The sequence below is a fragment of the Drosophila takahashii genome, chromosome 2R (genome assembly GCF_030179915.1).
Source record: "Drosophila takahashii strain IR98-3 E-12201 chromosome 2R, DtakHiC1v2, whole genome shotgun sequence".
NCBI classification, from domain to species: domain Eukaryota; kingdom Metazoa; phylum Arthropoda; class Insecta; order Diptera; family Drosophilidae; genus Drosophila; species Drosophila takahashii.
The window spans coordinates 23,339,783-23,353,506 of NC_091679.1; the positions used below are offsets into that span (position 1 = coordinate 23,339,783).

The 13,724-nt window shown below is 38.2% G+C and overlaps 5 protein-coding genes across 5 annotated transcripts in view; 2 read left to right on the top strand and 3 right to left on the bottom strand.

The window, feature by feature from the left end:
* Positions 1–852: 852 nt before the first annotated feature.
* LOC108067866 (uncharacterized) lies at positions 853–1,344 on the bottom strand. The gene is made up of 3 exons (XM_017157128.3): positions 1,197–1,344; positions 1,059–1,138; positions 853–990 (listed from the first exon to the last, which is right to left on the bottom strand). The coding sequence occupies exons 1-3, from the start codon at positions 1,324–1,326 to the stop codon at positions 853–855; spliced, it is 348 nt and encodes a 115-aa protein (XP_017012617.2). The 5' UTR covers positions 1,327–1,344.
* A 1,086-nt stretch (positions 1,345–2,430) lies between these two features.
* LOC108067799 (uncharacterized) lies at positions 2,431–3,214 on the bottom strand. Its single transcript, XM_017157001.3, has 4 exons — positions 3,055–3,214; positions 2,910–2,989; positions 2,708–2,843; positions 2,431–2,647 (listed from the first exon to the last, which is right to left on the bottom strand). Exons 1-4 carry the CDS (start codon positions 3,155–3,157, stop codon positions 2,532–2,534), a joined length of 435 nt encoding a protein of 144 aa, XP_017012490.2. The 5' UTR covers positions 3,158–3,214; the 3' UTR covers positions 2,431–2,531.
* A 929-nt stretch (positions 3,215–4,143) lies between these two features.
* CanB2 (Calcineurin B2) lies at positions 4,144–6,547 on the bottom strand. Its single transcript, XM_017157157.3, has 4 exons — positions 6,294–6,547; positions 6,030–6,069; positions 4,807–5,105; positions 4,144–4,750 (listed from the first exon to the last, which is right to left on the bottom strand). The coding sequence occupies exons 1-4, from the start codon at positions 6,294–6,296 to the stop codon at positions 4,580–4,582; spliced, it is 513 nt and encodes a 170-aa protein (XP_017012646.1). The 5' UTR covers positions 6,297–6,547; the 3' UTR covers positions 4,144–4,579.
* Positions 6,548–7,465: 918 nt separating this feature from the next.
* cn (Kynurenine 3-monooxygenase cn) lies at positions 7,466–9,432 on the top strand. Its single transcript, XM_017156988.3, has 3 exons — positions 7,466–7,593; positions 7,956–8,999; positions 9,065–9,432. Exons 1-3 carry the CDS (start codon positions 7,486–7,488, stop codon positions 9,302–9,304), a joined length of 1,392 nt encoding a protein of 463 aa, XP_017012477.2. The 5' UTR covers positions 7,466–7,485; the 3' UTR covers positions 9,305–9,432.
* Positions 9,433–11,535: 2,103 nt separating this feature from the next.
* LOC108067801 (terminal nucleotidyltransferase 5C) overlaps positions 11,536–13,724 on the top strand; it is a 53,049-nt gene continuing 50,860 nt past the window's right edge. Inside the window, exon 1 of the mRNA XM_017157003.3 lies at positions 11,536–12,384. The gene's annotated coding sequence lies outside the window, so the exon portion shown is untranslated. The remainder of the gene's footprint in view (positions 12,385–13,724) is intronic.

Sequence of the window (13,724 nt, forward strand, 5' to 3'; positions counted from 1 at the left end):
CGTCGAAATTTCTATTTATGTTGCGAACTCTGGGAATCTGAAATTTCGAGATTATGCAAACAAATGTATGTGTATTTTCTTATCGCTGCACTTTGGAACCCGTGCGGATGCTGTTTGTTTTGTCTTCGATTTGCCGGCTAAAAAAACAATTTCAAGTCCAGTTGTACTTAAAATTTATTGCCGAAAACCTCAATATATATAAATATGCATATATATATATATAAACAATATTTTTTGGGGTGGGTTTGTTGTGATTTATCGACTTGCATTTAATAGATAAAGTTGTTTGTTATTGTACTCAAGGTCACGGAAGGTCATATGCTTTGGTTTGGTACACAATTTGCTTGGTACACAATTTTTCGACAACAAAAAATATATTCGATTAGTATCAGCCAGGGCTGCGATGAGCGCGATATTTGAAAAGATAAAGGCCGTTTTCTCAACCGCATATTAAACTAAAAGTAGGTTTTAAACTGAAAAAGCCCATTAAATGTACTAAAGCGTAGTTTTATTTGAAGATTAGTTTAAATTAAAGATTAAATCAACATAATAAAACTCGCTTTATGTATTTGCTGCAAAAATACACATAGTACGAAATATAATTATAGAATTTTTATCAACGACTTACTTTTCTCAGAAAGGGTCAATAAAATGTAATCTTATCACGGAAAAGATAAGTATCATTGGCGAAGGCGTTATAAGTTCAAATAACAAATTTGTAATTATACAGGATTAATAATAATATATAATAACAGGAAAATGGGAATAAATTGGTAGAGGTACATCCTTGCGCATCCTTTTAAAAGCTTTCTGTACCGCATACAGCGCAATACCAAGGTAAACTGAAAGTGGTCATAGGACAGATATTATGTGTTTAAATATGAACAAAAACCAATTGTCCGTGGCCAAAAGCACAATGCCTGTGTAACCCATCAAATAAAGGAACATAGAGTTGGTTATCATCCAGGGCACGAAATACTTGTACTTTTCCTAGATTAAGGCAAAAGGATTGTAGATCCGTTTGTAGAAGAGTCGATCAAAATACAAATTGTGCTTACTGCTGTGGCACCAAGGATGAGAACTATACTACTCAAAATCTGCAAGGCCGCAATGTGAACTCCGAAGTTGTAGGATATAACTAAGGGAGAACTTACATCAGAGAAGACGATTTTGAAGCACTAACCTTATTTTATTACACCATGACTCGTTGAAAATTGTTAAATAGATGATAGCAAAGCAGATCGATGTTGCCCCAGAGCAAATAATGCTATTTTTTGAGTCAAATTTCCACATTTTTCTTTTTGCGTCCGTATCGTTCGGCGTCATTTTTGCAAATATACACGAAATTAGTCTTTATCAATTAGTCTTTGTTTAATAACTTATCTTATCGGTTTGTGTTTCCCTTGTCTATCCCTGTGGACAGTCGTTTCTTTTCGCGGAGCGACCCGAAACAGAACATTTTAGGATGTATTTACTCGAATATATATTCGTTTTTTATTACCCTGTTAACATGTGTTTTTAACAAGAGAGAACGCTTTAGTCGGGTTCCCCGACTATCAGATACCCGTTACTCAGCAAAAGGGAGTGCGAAGGAAATGAAAACTTTGATCCGCCGTAACTTTTTAACGAATGGTCCGATTTAAAAAACTGCATTTTTACTTTTCCGAAATATTGAAATTTTTAAAATCGTTTATAACCGATTGTGGGCGTTAGAGGGGGCGTGGCACCCTTTTCCTAGAATCTGCATGAAAAATGTCAATCTTCTAGCTTTTATAGTTTCCGAGAACTCAGCGTTCATACGGACAGACAATTAGTTAACTCTTCTGTTGTGGGGCTGCCACCTAGTCTCAAATTAGTGCGCCTTTTTTTGGAGTTTTAAATGACGGACGAGAAAACGAAAACCGATTTGCCAGCTGGATAAATTTATCCTTCCATTAGCTAAATTTTACTTTGCAGGACGGACGAGAAAACGGCCTTTAGTATGGCCTAGGCCAGAAATATATATAGCAGCCAGTCAATCTTCAACATTTTGTCGACTCTGCGGGTATAATGATAATAAAATTCTTTTAAACATTTCTGCAGTAGAGGCACAATAAAGTGAAATATGTACAGCACTTTTACAGTTCATTGTATCATGCGATTGCCTTAAAAAAATAAAAAGAAATATTAGGCCCCGCTAAAATTAGGCTCTAAAAAATGTTTTTCGAGAAGTCAAAGTATGCCTTACTAAACGATTTTCAAAACGTTTTCAAGGTTTTTCCCCACTTTAAATTTAACATGCGGACACAGCCCTGTCTTTAATTATTTAACTGAGCCCTTAAATATTTAAGAAATATTGTTTAGACAACTGCCGCGAGAACATGTGTACATAGATAACTGAAATATCTAACGACTAAATGCAAGATCCGATGATTTCAGATTAGCAACAAATACTGATTAAAAAGCTTTTATTTTCGTCTTATCTTATCAGAAATTTGTATTTTGCAACTATTCTTTTTTTCGATTACAATATTATTTTGACAGCTATTTTCTTAAATATGATTAATGAACCCCTTTTTGTCGGACAAATTGGAATATGCTGGCGGCTCTTCCTTACGCATCCTGTCGAAGGCCTTTTGCACCGAGTACAAAGCACAGCCGAGGTAAACTGAAAAGTTGATTTATAGGTTGAACAAGAGAATTACCCTTTTTTTTCTAAGGTCATTACCTGCAATCGGCACAACCATTGCCGGGACGAAAATCCACTCCCCATTTGTGGTTAACAGTATAATACCCAAGTAAACCATCAGATAGATGAAGAATCCTGTGGTTATCATCCACGGCACAAAGAATTTGTACTTTTCCTGTGTTCCATTAAAAAATAATTCGATTTTAGAGTGCCACACATTAAGTCAAAGCATTTAACCCACCTTAATAACCCCTATTATAAGGCCCAAACTGCCCAATATTTGCAGAGAGGAAATGTGTATTCCCAAGTCGTAAAGTCCATCTAAAACAAATTAACGATATTTATTATTATTCTTTTTCGAGTTCTGGCAAATGTAATACTCGTACGTCTCCAGAAATAGTCGTCCATTAGGGCTAAATATGTTATAGCAAAGGCTATGGACAAAATGCCGGAGCAGATGATTCCTCCTTTGGTGTCCAACTTCAACATTTTGTCGACTCTGCGGAGAACCTTGCAGTTTGAGGATTATTTCACAACTGATTGGGAGTATACTCATCGCATGGGCGCAAGCTTTTGCTGCGGGCGTTATCTTATCTGTTTATCGCTCTCCCATCGCGAAATTAAAAAAAACCTTTGTTCGTTTGTGTATAATTATAATTTTATTGAAGGATTTGCTTTTTATTGCTTCGACTGGCCAGCAAACTGAGCCTTACCATGCGGGCTTATCGATGGGGCCCTTAGTTTGTTGGCTGTACCATTTTACAATGAGTTACGATCTCGAGTCGATTATTTTGAAAAATGCAATGAAATTGATTAGCTAACAAATTGAGTGGCGATTGTGCAAAAATTTGTTAATTGTAAAATTTGTAACATGCATTCTTATTGTTTGGTTTTCTTGCATCTTTAACTAGTATAATTAAGTATAAAAAAAATGTTACTGCAATAGCGCTTCGCATCGCATGGCATTGCTTCATATGTATTGATGTATAATTATTCGATTTTCAGTTAACTCGCTTGATAATCCGTAAAATGTAGCATATTTTAGATAATTTTCGAGGCGTAATTCTGCGTGAGAATCAGTTAATTTGAGTTAAGTGGCGTTAGATTGGTTAAGGTAGAGTTAAGAAACTTGGCAAACTTCGCCCTTCCTCTGGTGTTCTCAAGTTACTCAAGATATATAAAAATACGTAGATTATAACATTCGATTAGTACAAGTAGGTATGTATAAATATATAAAAAGTACACAACGTGTAAATTAGACTAAGTCAATAGAGGAGAGCTCCTTCGGGCAGGTTGCTTAGCCGCCCCTCGTGCTTCTTGTGTCCTTTTTCATCATTTTTCGATTTGTTGCTTTTCGTTTTGTTTTGTTTTTGGCAAAATCACAGGAGAATTAGAAATAATTAACGTAAGCTATGACACATATGTGATAGAGTGAAAGTGGAAAACTCTCAGTTACCGATTCGAAAGAGCATTGATTCAACTTGGTTTGCTTTATTTGCCTTCACTTGCATGGAGTTGGTTCCCGTTTTAGTTTAGTTTTGCTTTTGGGGTTTTTGAATTATTTAAATGTATATTTGTATAATAAATTATGACTATATATGCATGTATATATAAGTATATAGATGTATATATTTAAGAAGTAAGTAGGAGGCGCATTATTCCACTTTTCAACTTAGGATAACAACATTGTTTTTTTGCGATTTGCGATTTGCTCCCCAAGCGTTCGATGGCTTTACTGACTGACTGACTGAACTGGCTTGCTAACGGCTTATAACAATATTCAACTAGAGAATCGCTGATCAAAAATAATAACCATAATAATAGTGGTGATGGTGACAATCGAAGGATGCCGACGCATGTACAAAAGAATAAATAAAATCGCGTATAAAAAGGACCTGCGGTAAACCTATTTTAGACGTCGACAACCATCTTCTTGTGAATGTCCGTGTTGCCGACCACCGAGCAGAACTCATCGAACGAGATCTTTCCGTCCTCGTCCTTATCCGCGAAACCGATCGTCTTGTCCACAATTTGCTGCAATTGCGTTTCCTTCAGATTGTTGCCCACCATCATTTTTAACACCTGTGAAATTAAGTTGTTTATAGGGTACTTTTAATGTGACAAATCGTTGGTCTTGCCTGAAACAGTTCGCCGTTAGAAATGTAGCCATCATTGTCCATGTCGTAGATGCGGAAGGCGAAGCGCAGCTTCGACAGCTTGTCGCCCTTGACACTGAACTGTGAGACGCCCTGGATGAACTCCTTGAAGTCCACCTCGCCGTTGCCGTCCGCGTCGAAAATGTCGATCACGCGCTGCACCAGGGGATTCTGTTGCAGTTCCGGCAGTGACATGAACTCGTCCACGCTCAACGCTCCCGAGTTGTCCAGGTCCAGTTTCCGGAAACGTTTGCCCAACCGCCGGATCTCATCGGCGTCGACTAGTGGGGAAGGCAGGAATAGAAACGATAAACAATTCAAATTATGTTGATGTGCAGTGCCACAAGCACTCAGAAAAGGAATCCTTGAAATATGAATACAGGAGAGATTGCCTAACTCGAAGTATGTCTGATTTCTTTAAGTTTTGTTAAAACTCTAAGGAAACAGTGCTTTCATTATATTACATTATTAATTATATTTTTAAATCTTTTATTTTGATTGACGTGGACTCTGTGTATACGATTAATATCAGACTTGCTTTTCTGAAAATTAATTTTTCTTATGGTTTATACCCATATTTCTATGTGTAAATTAAAGAAACTACGTGATTTTTACATTTTTAATAAATTAAAGGTACAACAATAATTTTCTCAACATCTACAATTTAATATTTCTACGTAAATATAATTAAATAATGGTTAATGATTATAATAAATGTTATTAATTATTTTCAAATTCAAAATAACATGTATTGGTTACAATTTAGTTACTTAAATGCAGTTGTTTGGATAGACTTTAGCAAATGGCAAAAAGTTTTACGAAAAGGGTACAAAATCAGAATGCTAGATTCTAGTTAAGATTGTAGGACTGTAATTTATTTTTAGCGGCGTGTTGTCTGTCGATCATCAGAGATGAAACAAAGTGTGACAGAGACACATTCTAGAATGCCAATTTCGAAATAAGAAGTGAAGGTGTACAATCTTTTAATGATGCGGAATAAAGAGTTGGGAATTATAAATGGAATTTCGACGCCACGTTCACGTTTCGTTTGCATTTCACTTTTGTTGGCCATTCGCGTATTTACATACATATGTACATACATGCATACCGTATATAAATGTACGCTTGTATATGCCGATGTTTGCATATTCATAAACAGCTGCCATTCCGTTCAAATGACATTGACTGAAAAATTTCGTACTTACAATTGGAACACATTTCCATGGGCAGTGATGTTTCATTTCCCTGCAAGGCAAAAACGTATATATTAAATGGGAAATTCTTAAATTTATTGCAGCAGCAGGTGGAAGGGAAAGGGGGGAGGAGAGAGAGAGGAGTGAAAAATGGAAATTGACTTTATAACGGCACAAACTCTCACTCCCTTTTCCGTGCTCTCTCGTTCTCCCCCTGCTCTTCCTCCCACCCCCTTTTGCACTTGTTCTTCGCGTATTTTGGTGGCATTTTATTACCATTTTGGTTTCGCCTTTTGTGGTTCTCCTTGGATGCTATCTATAGAGTACAATTAAAGTTGCTTTTTTCCGTCGCTCTTTCTCACGTTTTCCTCTAGTTGCGTTTAGAATCCAATGACAATGGCTATCCTGCACATGCTACTGGGGTTTTCGGGGCGCTGAATTACGGTTTTGTTGTGGAAATCTTCGGTTTTCTATTTTCTATTGTGCATGAGTTTTTCCACAGCAGCTTTAAGTGTGACCGTTGGTCGAGCGTCAAAAAACAACAGGGCCGCAGGGAAATATACCAAAAAGCTTAGCGTTGGCAACGCGTTCAGAGGGCTGCCAACTTTTCTAAAATGAATATGTTCTGTAGATAGGCGCACTTTTTTAAATAGCGGGGAAAGGTAATTTATTTAAGTTTATATTCATTAAACAACTTATGTTTTAGAGAAGCCTATGGCCTTAAATGTAGCATATTTTTGTTGGACCTTTCATTATTTTTATAATATAATCTCATATAAAAAAATATTTTTAATTTAAATAATGTTCTTATTCAATTTATTATTTACCCAAAGAATAGGTTTACCCCAGGGACCGTCATTATTAATAATCCATATTTTTGAGTTTCAGATTATAAATCAAAAATAATTTTTGTTTTTCATTGAAATACAACATTATTACAGTTGGCTGTAATTTTATTCGCTCAAAACAAGACTCGGTTTCTTATGTACAATCTGCAGTTCTTATCTGTTAGATATGCTTCTTTGTCATCCTTTACAAAAGAGACTCCCTGGGACTAATAAATCTGTGTTGGTTCACTGTATGTTGATCTTGTATCTTGATCTTTCTAAGCAGAGGCTTATATTTTGTGTTACAATATAACGCAATGTTTGGTATTATGAGAACAATTTAATTTTCATATTTTAAAAATTCCTAATCTAGTCAAATATGATTAAAATAAGATACAGAATCATCTTCTTGTAATGGAAGGTTGTATAGTTAAACTAAACATAAGTATGCAACCCCCAGATAACGGTTTCTGGCTACGCCTCTGCATTTAGTTGGCTTCCCTCAGCAACATCAAACAACCACAGATAGCATTTACTGCCCATCTGACATAATCTTTGGGTTAAACATTTCCCCAGCCAGTTGACTGGCTTCCATCTCACTTCCATCTTCATTTCACTAGAGTCGCCCCATCAGAACGGTCATGAGGCAAGGAATCATCAGCCAGGAGGTAAACGGTCGCCAGGATTCGGCGGGAGCTGCGGGGGAGGATGGACGGCGGCGCAGGGTGGCAGTTGTCGGAGCGGGTTTGGTAAGTGAGATATCACTAGGAGTACAAATAGTCCAATAATTTGTTTGTAAGTGATTTCTTTCCAATTTATGTCCAATTTGTTTATGTATTTTAAAATATAATTATTTGATTTAAACTAATTAAACTTAAATTTTGCATATGTCTGTTCAGTGTTTACAACAATGTCCTTCTTAAAAAGTTCTTAAAAATACATTTGTTTAATGCTTCTGTAGAATCTGTAATTATTTTTAAAGAACGTAATTATCTTTATGCTACTCTATTTTTGTGTGTCCGCATAACTATGTGTTGCCTTATCTTTAGGCCTTCTTAATCCCTGGTTCCAGATAAATCTCTCTTATCAAGCTAAATCTATTTTTCAATAGGTGGGTTCTCTGGCGGCCTTAAACTTTGCCCGCATGGGCAACCACGTGGATTTGTACGAGTACCGGGAGGATATCCGGCAGGCTCTGGTTGTCCAGGGCAGGAGTATTAACCTGGCTCTTTCCCAGAGGGGTCGAAAGGCTCTGGCCGCCGTGGGTCTGGAGCAAAAGGTCCTGGCCACCGCCATACCCATGAGGGGTAGAATGCTGCACGATGTGAGGGGAAACACCAGCGTGGTCCTATACGATCCGTGCACCAATCAATGTCTGTATTCCGTGGGACGCCGTCAGCTCAACGAAGTCCTCTTGGATGCTTGTGATAAGTTGCCCAATATCCGCTGCCACTTTGAGCACAAATTAACGAGTGCCAAACTGAGAGAGGGATCCATGGAGTTCCGAAATCCCAGCGACGAAGTTGTAACTGCAAACGCAGATCTTATTGTGGGCTGTGATGGGGCCTTCAGTAGTGTTCGCCAGCAATTGGTCCGTTTGCCGGGATTTAATTACTCACAGGAGTATATAGAAACAGGTTACTTGGAGCTTTGTATTCCCTCGAAATCGGGTGATTTCCAGATGCCGGCTAATTACCTGCACATTTGGCCGCGTAATTCCTTTATGATGATTGCCCTGCCGAATCAGGATAAATCGTTTACGGTCACCCTCTCCATGCCTTTCGAGGTATTTGCTAAGATTCAAAATCAGGATGATCTACTGGATTTCTTTAGAACGAACTTCCGCGATGCACTGCCACTGATTGGGGAGCAACAGCTCATAAAGGACTTTTTTAAAACCCGACCACAGCATTTGGTGTCCATCAAGTGCAGACCCTATCACTATGCAGATAAGGCCCTGATCCTTGGCGATGCCGCCCATGCCATGGTTCCTTATTATGGCCAGGGAATGAATGCCGGAATGGAGGATGTTACGCTGTTGACCGGAATTTTGGGCGAGCAGCTGCCGCTGGATGAGGCGTTGGCCCTGTTTACCGAGAAACGCTGGCAGGATGCCTTCGCCATTTGCGATCTGGCCATGTACAACTATGTGGAGGTGGGTTTTTAAATTATAATTTATAATGTTATTCTCTTAAATGTTTCTATCTTTTCCACTGCCAGATGCGCGACCTGACCAAACGATGGACCTTCCGGCTCCGAAAATGGCTGGACACCCTGCTCTTCCGTTTGTTTCCCAGCTGGATTCCACTCTATAATAGCGTCTCCTTTTCCAGTATGCCCTATAGCCAGTGCATTGCCAATAGAAAGTGGCAGGATCGGCTGCTAAAACGGGTTTCTGGCGCCACTCTATTAGCTGCGATCCTGGCGGGAGGAGCTATATTCGCACACCGTTTTATATGAAATTATTTAGAATATCTTTAAGGAATTTACAAATTTTAAATGTTCAGAAACGGACTTTCAGTGAGAATTTGACTAAGAAGGCGTTTCTGTAACACACCGATTTAAGTAAAAACCGGTTTTAAATCTCAGAATTTGTATCTTCAATCAATAAATATTATACTATTTTTAAGCCAGTAAATTTTATTGGGTTGGGATTAGAAAGTTTTGTATAACAACTAGCAATACGCGAAGCGAAGCATTTATTGTAATAAATATAATCAGTCAAAAAATGTGTAGATACTAATGTTGCTAGTGAAAAATGTTGCTTATATTAAGCTTTTTGAAATTAGCCTTATGTTTATGTTTAAACTATAAAATAAAAGAAAGATTCCGAAAAATATAGAATTTAGGGAAAAGCTACTTGCTTGTTTAAAACTTTGTCCCACAGAAAAAGCTCGTGGGTGTCCCCGTGTGAATGAAAATTGTTTCAACGGAAAAATTCACCGGAAAGTCACCATGAGTCATAATACTCATATGAATGTGGATTTCAAATCACGTAATTAAAGAAGCTTACAAATAGACAACACAAATTAGTTGATGTAAATGGTTTTAATATTCCTTGATTCTTAACGTTAAATTATAAACCGAGTCTGTTTGTAGAAACTCCGGAAACAAAAATAAAACTAAAAGACTTTTGCTTACGGTGGATTTAGATAGCATTTTAAAAAGCTCACAAAGCATAACCAATTGTTGTATATAATTTGTTTTGAAATGGGCTACCATTACTTTAAAATGACTTAAAGGTAGTTCAGATTAGGAACGTCTAATTTGTTGTGTCGTATACAGATAGGCGCCACCTTCACTAAGAAATCAAATGGGCTAAGGTAAATTGGAAGCGCAAAAAAAACTGATAAACTATTGTTTACTGTGGATTCACGCAGGTCTTATAAATACGTACACATGCCCGATTTCGTTTGTTGGCAAAATAATTGAAATTTCTTGTTGGCCGCGTGGCTACTACGCATCGCATTTGGTCTACGGGACTATCATCAACCTGTGGATGTGATGTGTGGATATTTTTGGGTTTGTTTTGTCGCTTTAGCTATTGAGGCGGCGACAGCCAAAAATACCGCCCCGACAATGTGATTTTAGCTATTTCACCGTTTATTTCTAGTCGCAGTTTTGCAGCCTTGGTCACGTGATCGTGATCCCCGAACATCCGGCAGATGCATTTGTTTATTTTTTGTTTCGCCTTCTAAAGGATCAGTGGATCAGTGTTGTTTACCCCATAAGTACAAATGTATAGGGCCTATAATTCATATGCATAAATGGTAATAAACCGCTGATCGCTAAGCTTTTTAGGTGTAAAAGAGAAGGGGAGAAAGCTTTCAATTAATTAGCATTCGGTTGCCACCCCAACCCTCTCGCTCTTTCACACCCCATGCCCCATGCTCCCCCCTGGGGAACAGAGAGAGATAAAGAGAGCACAAGGTCGGCGCTTTCTCAATTTTTTTACCGGCCGGTATTTAGTTATTACAACAATGTGATCGCAAAAAAGCTTTTACTCTTCCCATCTATCACTCTCTTTTTCTCTGCCTCCCACACCTTTTGCCTCATCCTCTCTTTTCAGCGCAGATAAATCATTTAAAAACTAGGCTTAAAAAGTGAAAACCTTAAAAACAATAGCTTCAAGGCATTTCTTGACCTACTACGCAAAAGCTCTCAACCGTTTGGCAAAAGCTTTTGTCTAACGATGATAAAAAAGACATTGTGGTGACGAATTGGAGGGGGGCGGAAGATAGCGATAGAGAGAGAGAGTGAGTGAGACGGAGACAGTGCTCATTTCCGACTTAATTGTTGTTGCTAATTCCGTTTCGCGAACTTTTCTCTGGCGCTCTCTAGAATCGTCGGCGCCTCCGCTTTGCTCCCACTAACGACAGTGGGGCTTCGTCGAAAGACTTAGGGAAACCGTTATTAAGTGATGCGAATAGCTTTAGCCCTTTTCAAGTGTTATTAAAATAATAGTCATAAAATAATGGAAAAATCCGTCAGCAAAATAATGATACGCCCACTGTGCCTAAGGAAAACTCTGTAGAATTTGCGATATTTTAATTTCCTTTAACTTTGCCGATAGGTGAACGGTAAAACTTCAGTCTTAGGCAGGCCCTACTGTACCCGCTACCGCTTCCGCCGTCGCTCGTCTTCGCTTGGCCGGCGGACCAGCGGGCCAGCGCCATCAGTTGCTCGTCACATGTTCGCCACTCAAGTAGACCAAGAAGGAGCCGTACAGTGCCAACCGCAATCCGATCGGACGCAGAGCAACCGTTAGACAGACTATCGAATGCAGCAACTCACAAACAGTTAGACCAACGAAAAGACTACTCCCCCAACCGATCTTAGCACTATATAGCCAGGTGCGAGTGCTACTTTTATCAGCCCTTTTCGCTGTCAAATCAAACCGAAAACCACATTCTCGAAGCTTTTCGGCAAGCTTCCGCCAACTGATCGAAACGCGTGGTCCGAAAAACGAAGAAAATAAAGCAAAAGGCAAGCGAAAAAAAGTGAAATTGAAATTCAAAATCAAAAATCGAAAAGTTGGGAGTTAAGTGAGCAACGCGTGTGTTTGTGTGAGTGAGTGTTTCGCAGTGTGTGTGTGCAGTGCAACGGTATATTGAAAAACCAAGAGTAACGGTAGTCGAGCAACTAGCAATTAGGGTGTTACTTGTCAGAATTTGAGCAAAAAGAAAACCGAACGTTTTGGCTTGTTACTTTGCCGTAGTAATCCAAAATCAAAACCAAAAACCGAATATACCGATCGCCATCCTGGCCCGTCCGTTGTATTTAGTGTAAGGCGATCTGCCAGCGGTTCGCCGAAACGTTAAACTCCACCCACACCCTGCTGCCCGTCGTCGATAGCATACCGATATCGATAGCCGGCCACCCATAGCGATAGACCACGATAGCCGCTTGCTGTATAACTTTAGATCGAAACATCATCAATCCGTGCTCAAGAAAAAGAAGGATTCCACTGAGAAAAACAAGCCTTTCTGCGTGGATTTTGGATAATGAGTGACTAAGCACAAGCTGTCCGAATTGTTCAGGTAAATATATAGACGCGCACACAATCACCGTTATTGATCTCGCAATTAGTGGGACTACGTGACTGCAGCACAGATCGCAGATCGCATCGTGTCGCATGGTTTTGTGTTCTGCCTATAATGAAAAACAAACCAGAAATGCGGATAACGATCTAGGCACACACACCATCCCGCCCCCTGAACCCATCCCCCTTTTGCTTCTCGGGTTGTCTTGGCATCTGGCATTTCCGGTTTCGCTATTTTTTGGCGGTGTAGAGACATGCAGATGAAAGCACCTTCAGATATTATTCAACCTAAGATCCTCTTTAAGTGGTTTCGTTTATCAAGAATAAAGTGTTTTTAAATCTTGTTTTATTTTTTAAATACGGAAAAAATAGGGATTACAAACGCATAGTTGCGAAGTTATAGTTCCTTTTTATCACTTCAATATATTAGTTATAGATTTATTAGTCATAACAAAATCTTTAAGAATTTAAAATGAATAATGATGTAGTCTGTGAAATAACTGAACCTAAAGATATATTTTTAAGGGCACAAGTTCAATAAAAAAGCCATTTAACGCACGGGGGAATACCCAAATTATTTTAGTATTCATCCTACACATAAACTAATACGTTTGCTCGTTAGAAAAGAATAATTATCGTCGTTCTTACATTCATCCATCATTTTTGGGTTCAAGATCGGTTAGTGTTCGACAATTCTGGAAAAGCAATTAGCTTATTTGGAAGAGGGGATCAGTTTATAACTTTTTCTGTTCGTGCGATTGAGTCATAATTTGTCGTAAACAATAATACAATTCCCAGGGAAATTATTTAATTTCGTCAGGGGCTGTTTCATTTGCAGAGGTTTTGGTGACTTTATTAGGCATTTTATAATGCATCGTAACATTATTGTTAAATTGGATTAATATATTTTTAAAAACTTGTAATATAATTTGGTTTTATGAACTTTCATTACTTTGTTGAGGTCTACACTTTTTTAAAATAATATTTTTTTTTGATTTTCAATATGATTCAAATTGTGCATTTATATTAGTGTAACTGCGTGACTTTTGAAGTTACGCAGATTCAAAACTTTTTTATAAGTATAGATCAAGGGTGTATAAACTTCGGGTTGCAGAATCTAATAGGTTTTTTTTTGTTATTCGCTTTGACGTATATTAAATGCAGTGTTTGAGTGCAGTAATAAAGAGTTTTAATGAGGGAATTAACGGAGGCAGTTTTACGGGAGTCAAGAATATTGATCTTCTGGTCAGTTTACTGATCACACATTATTTCGACGGGGCGGTAGCGAAGAGAAGAGCAAGGGAAAATAAAATAAAGCATTCCGATACGAAAACTTAC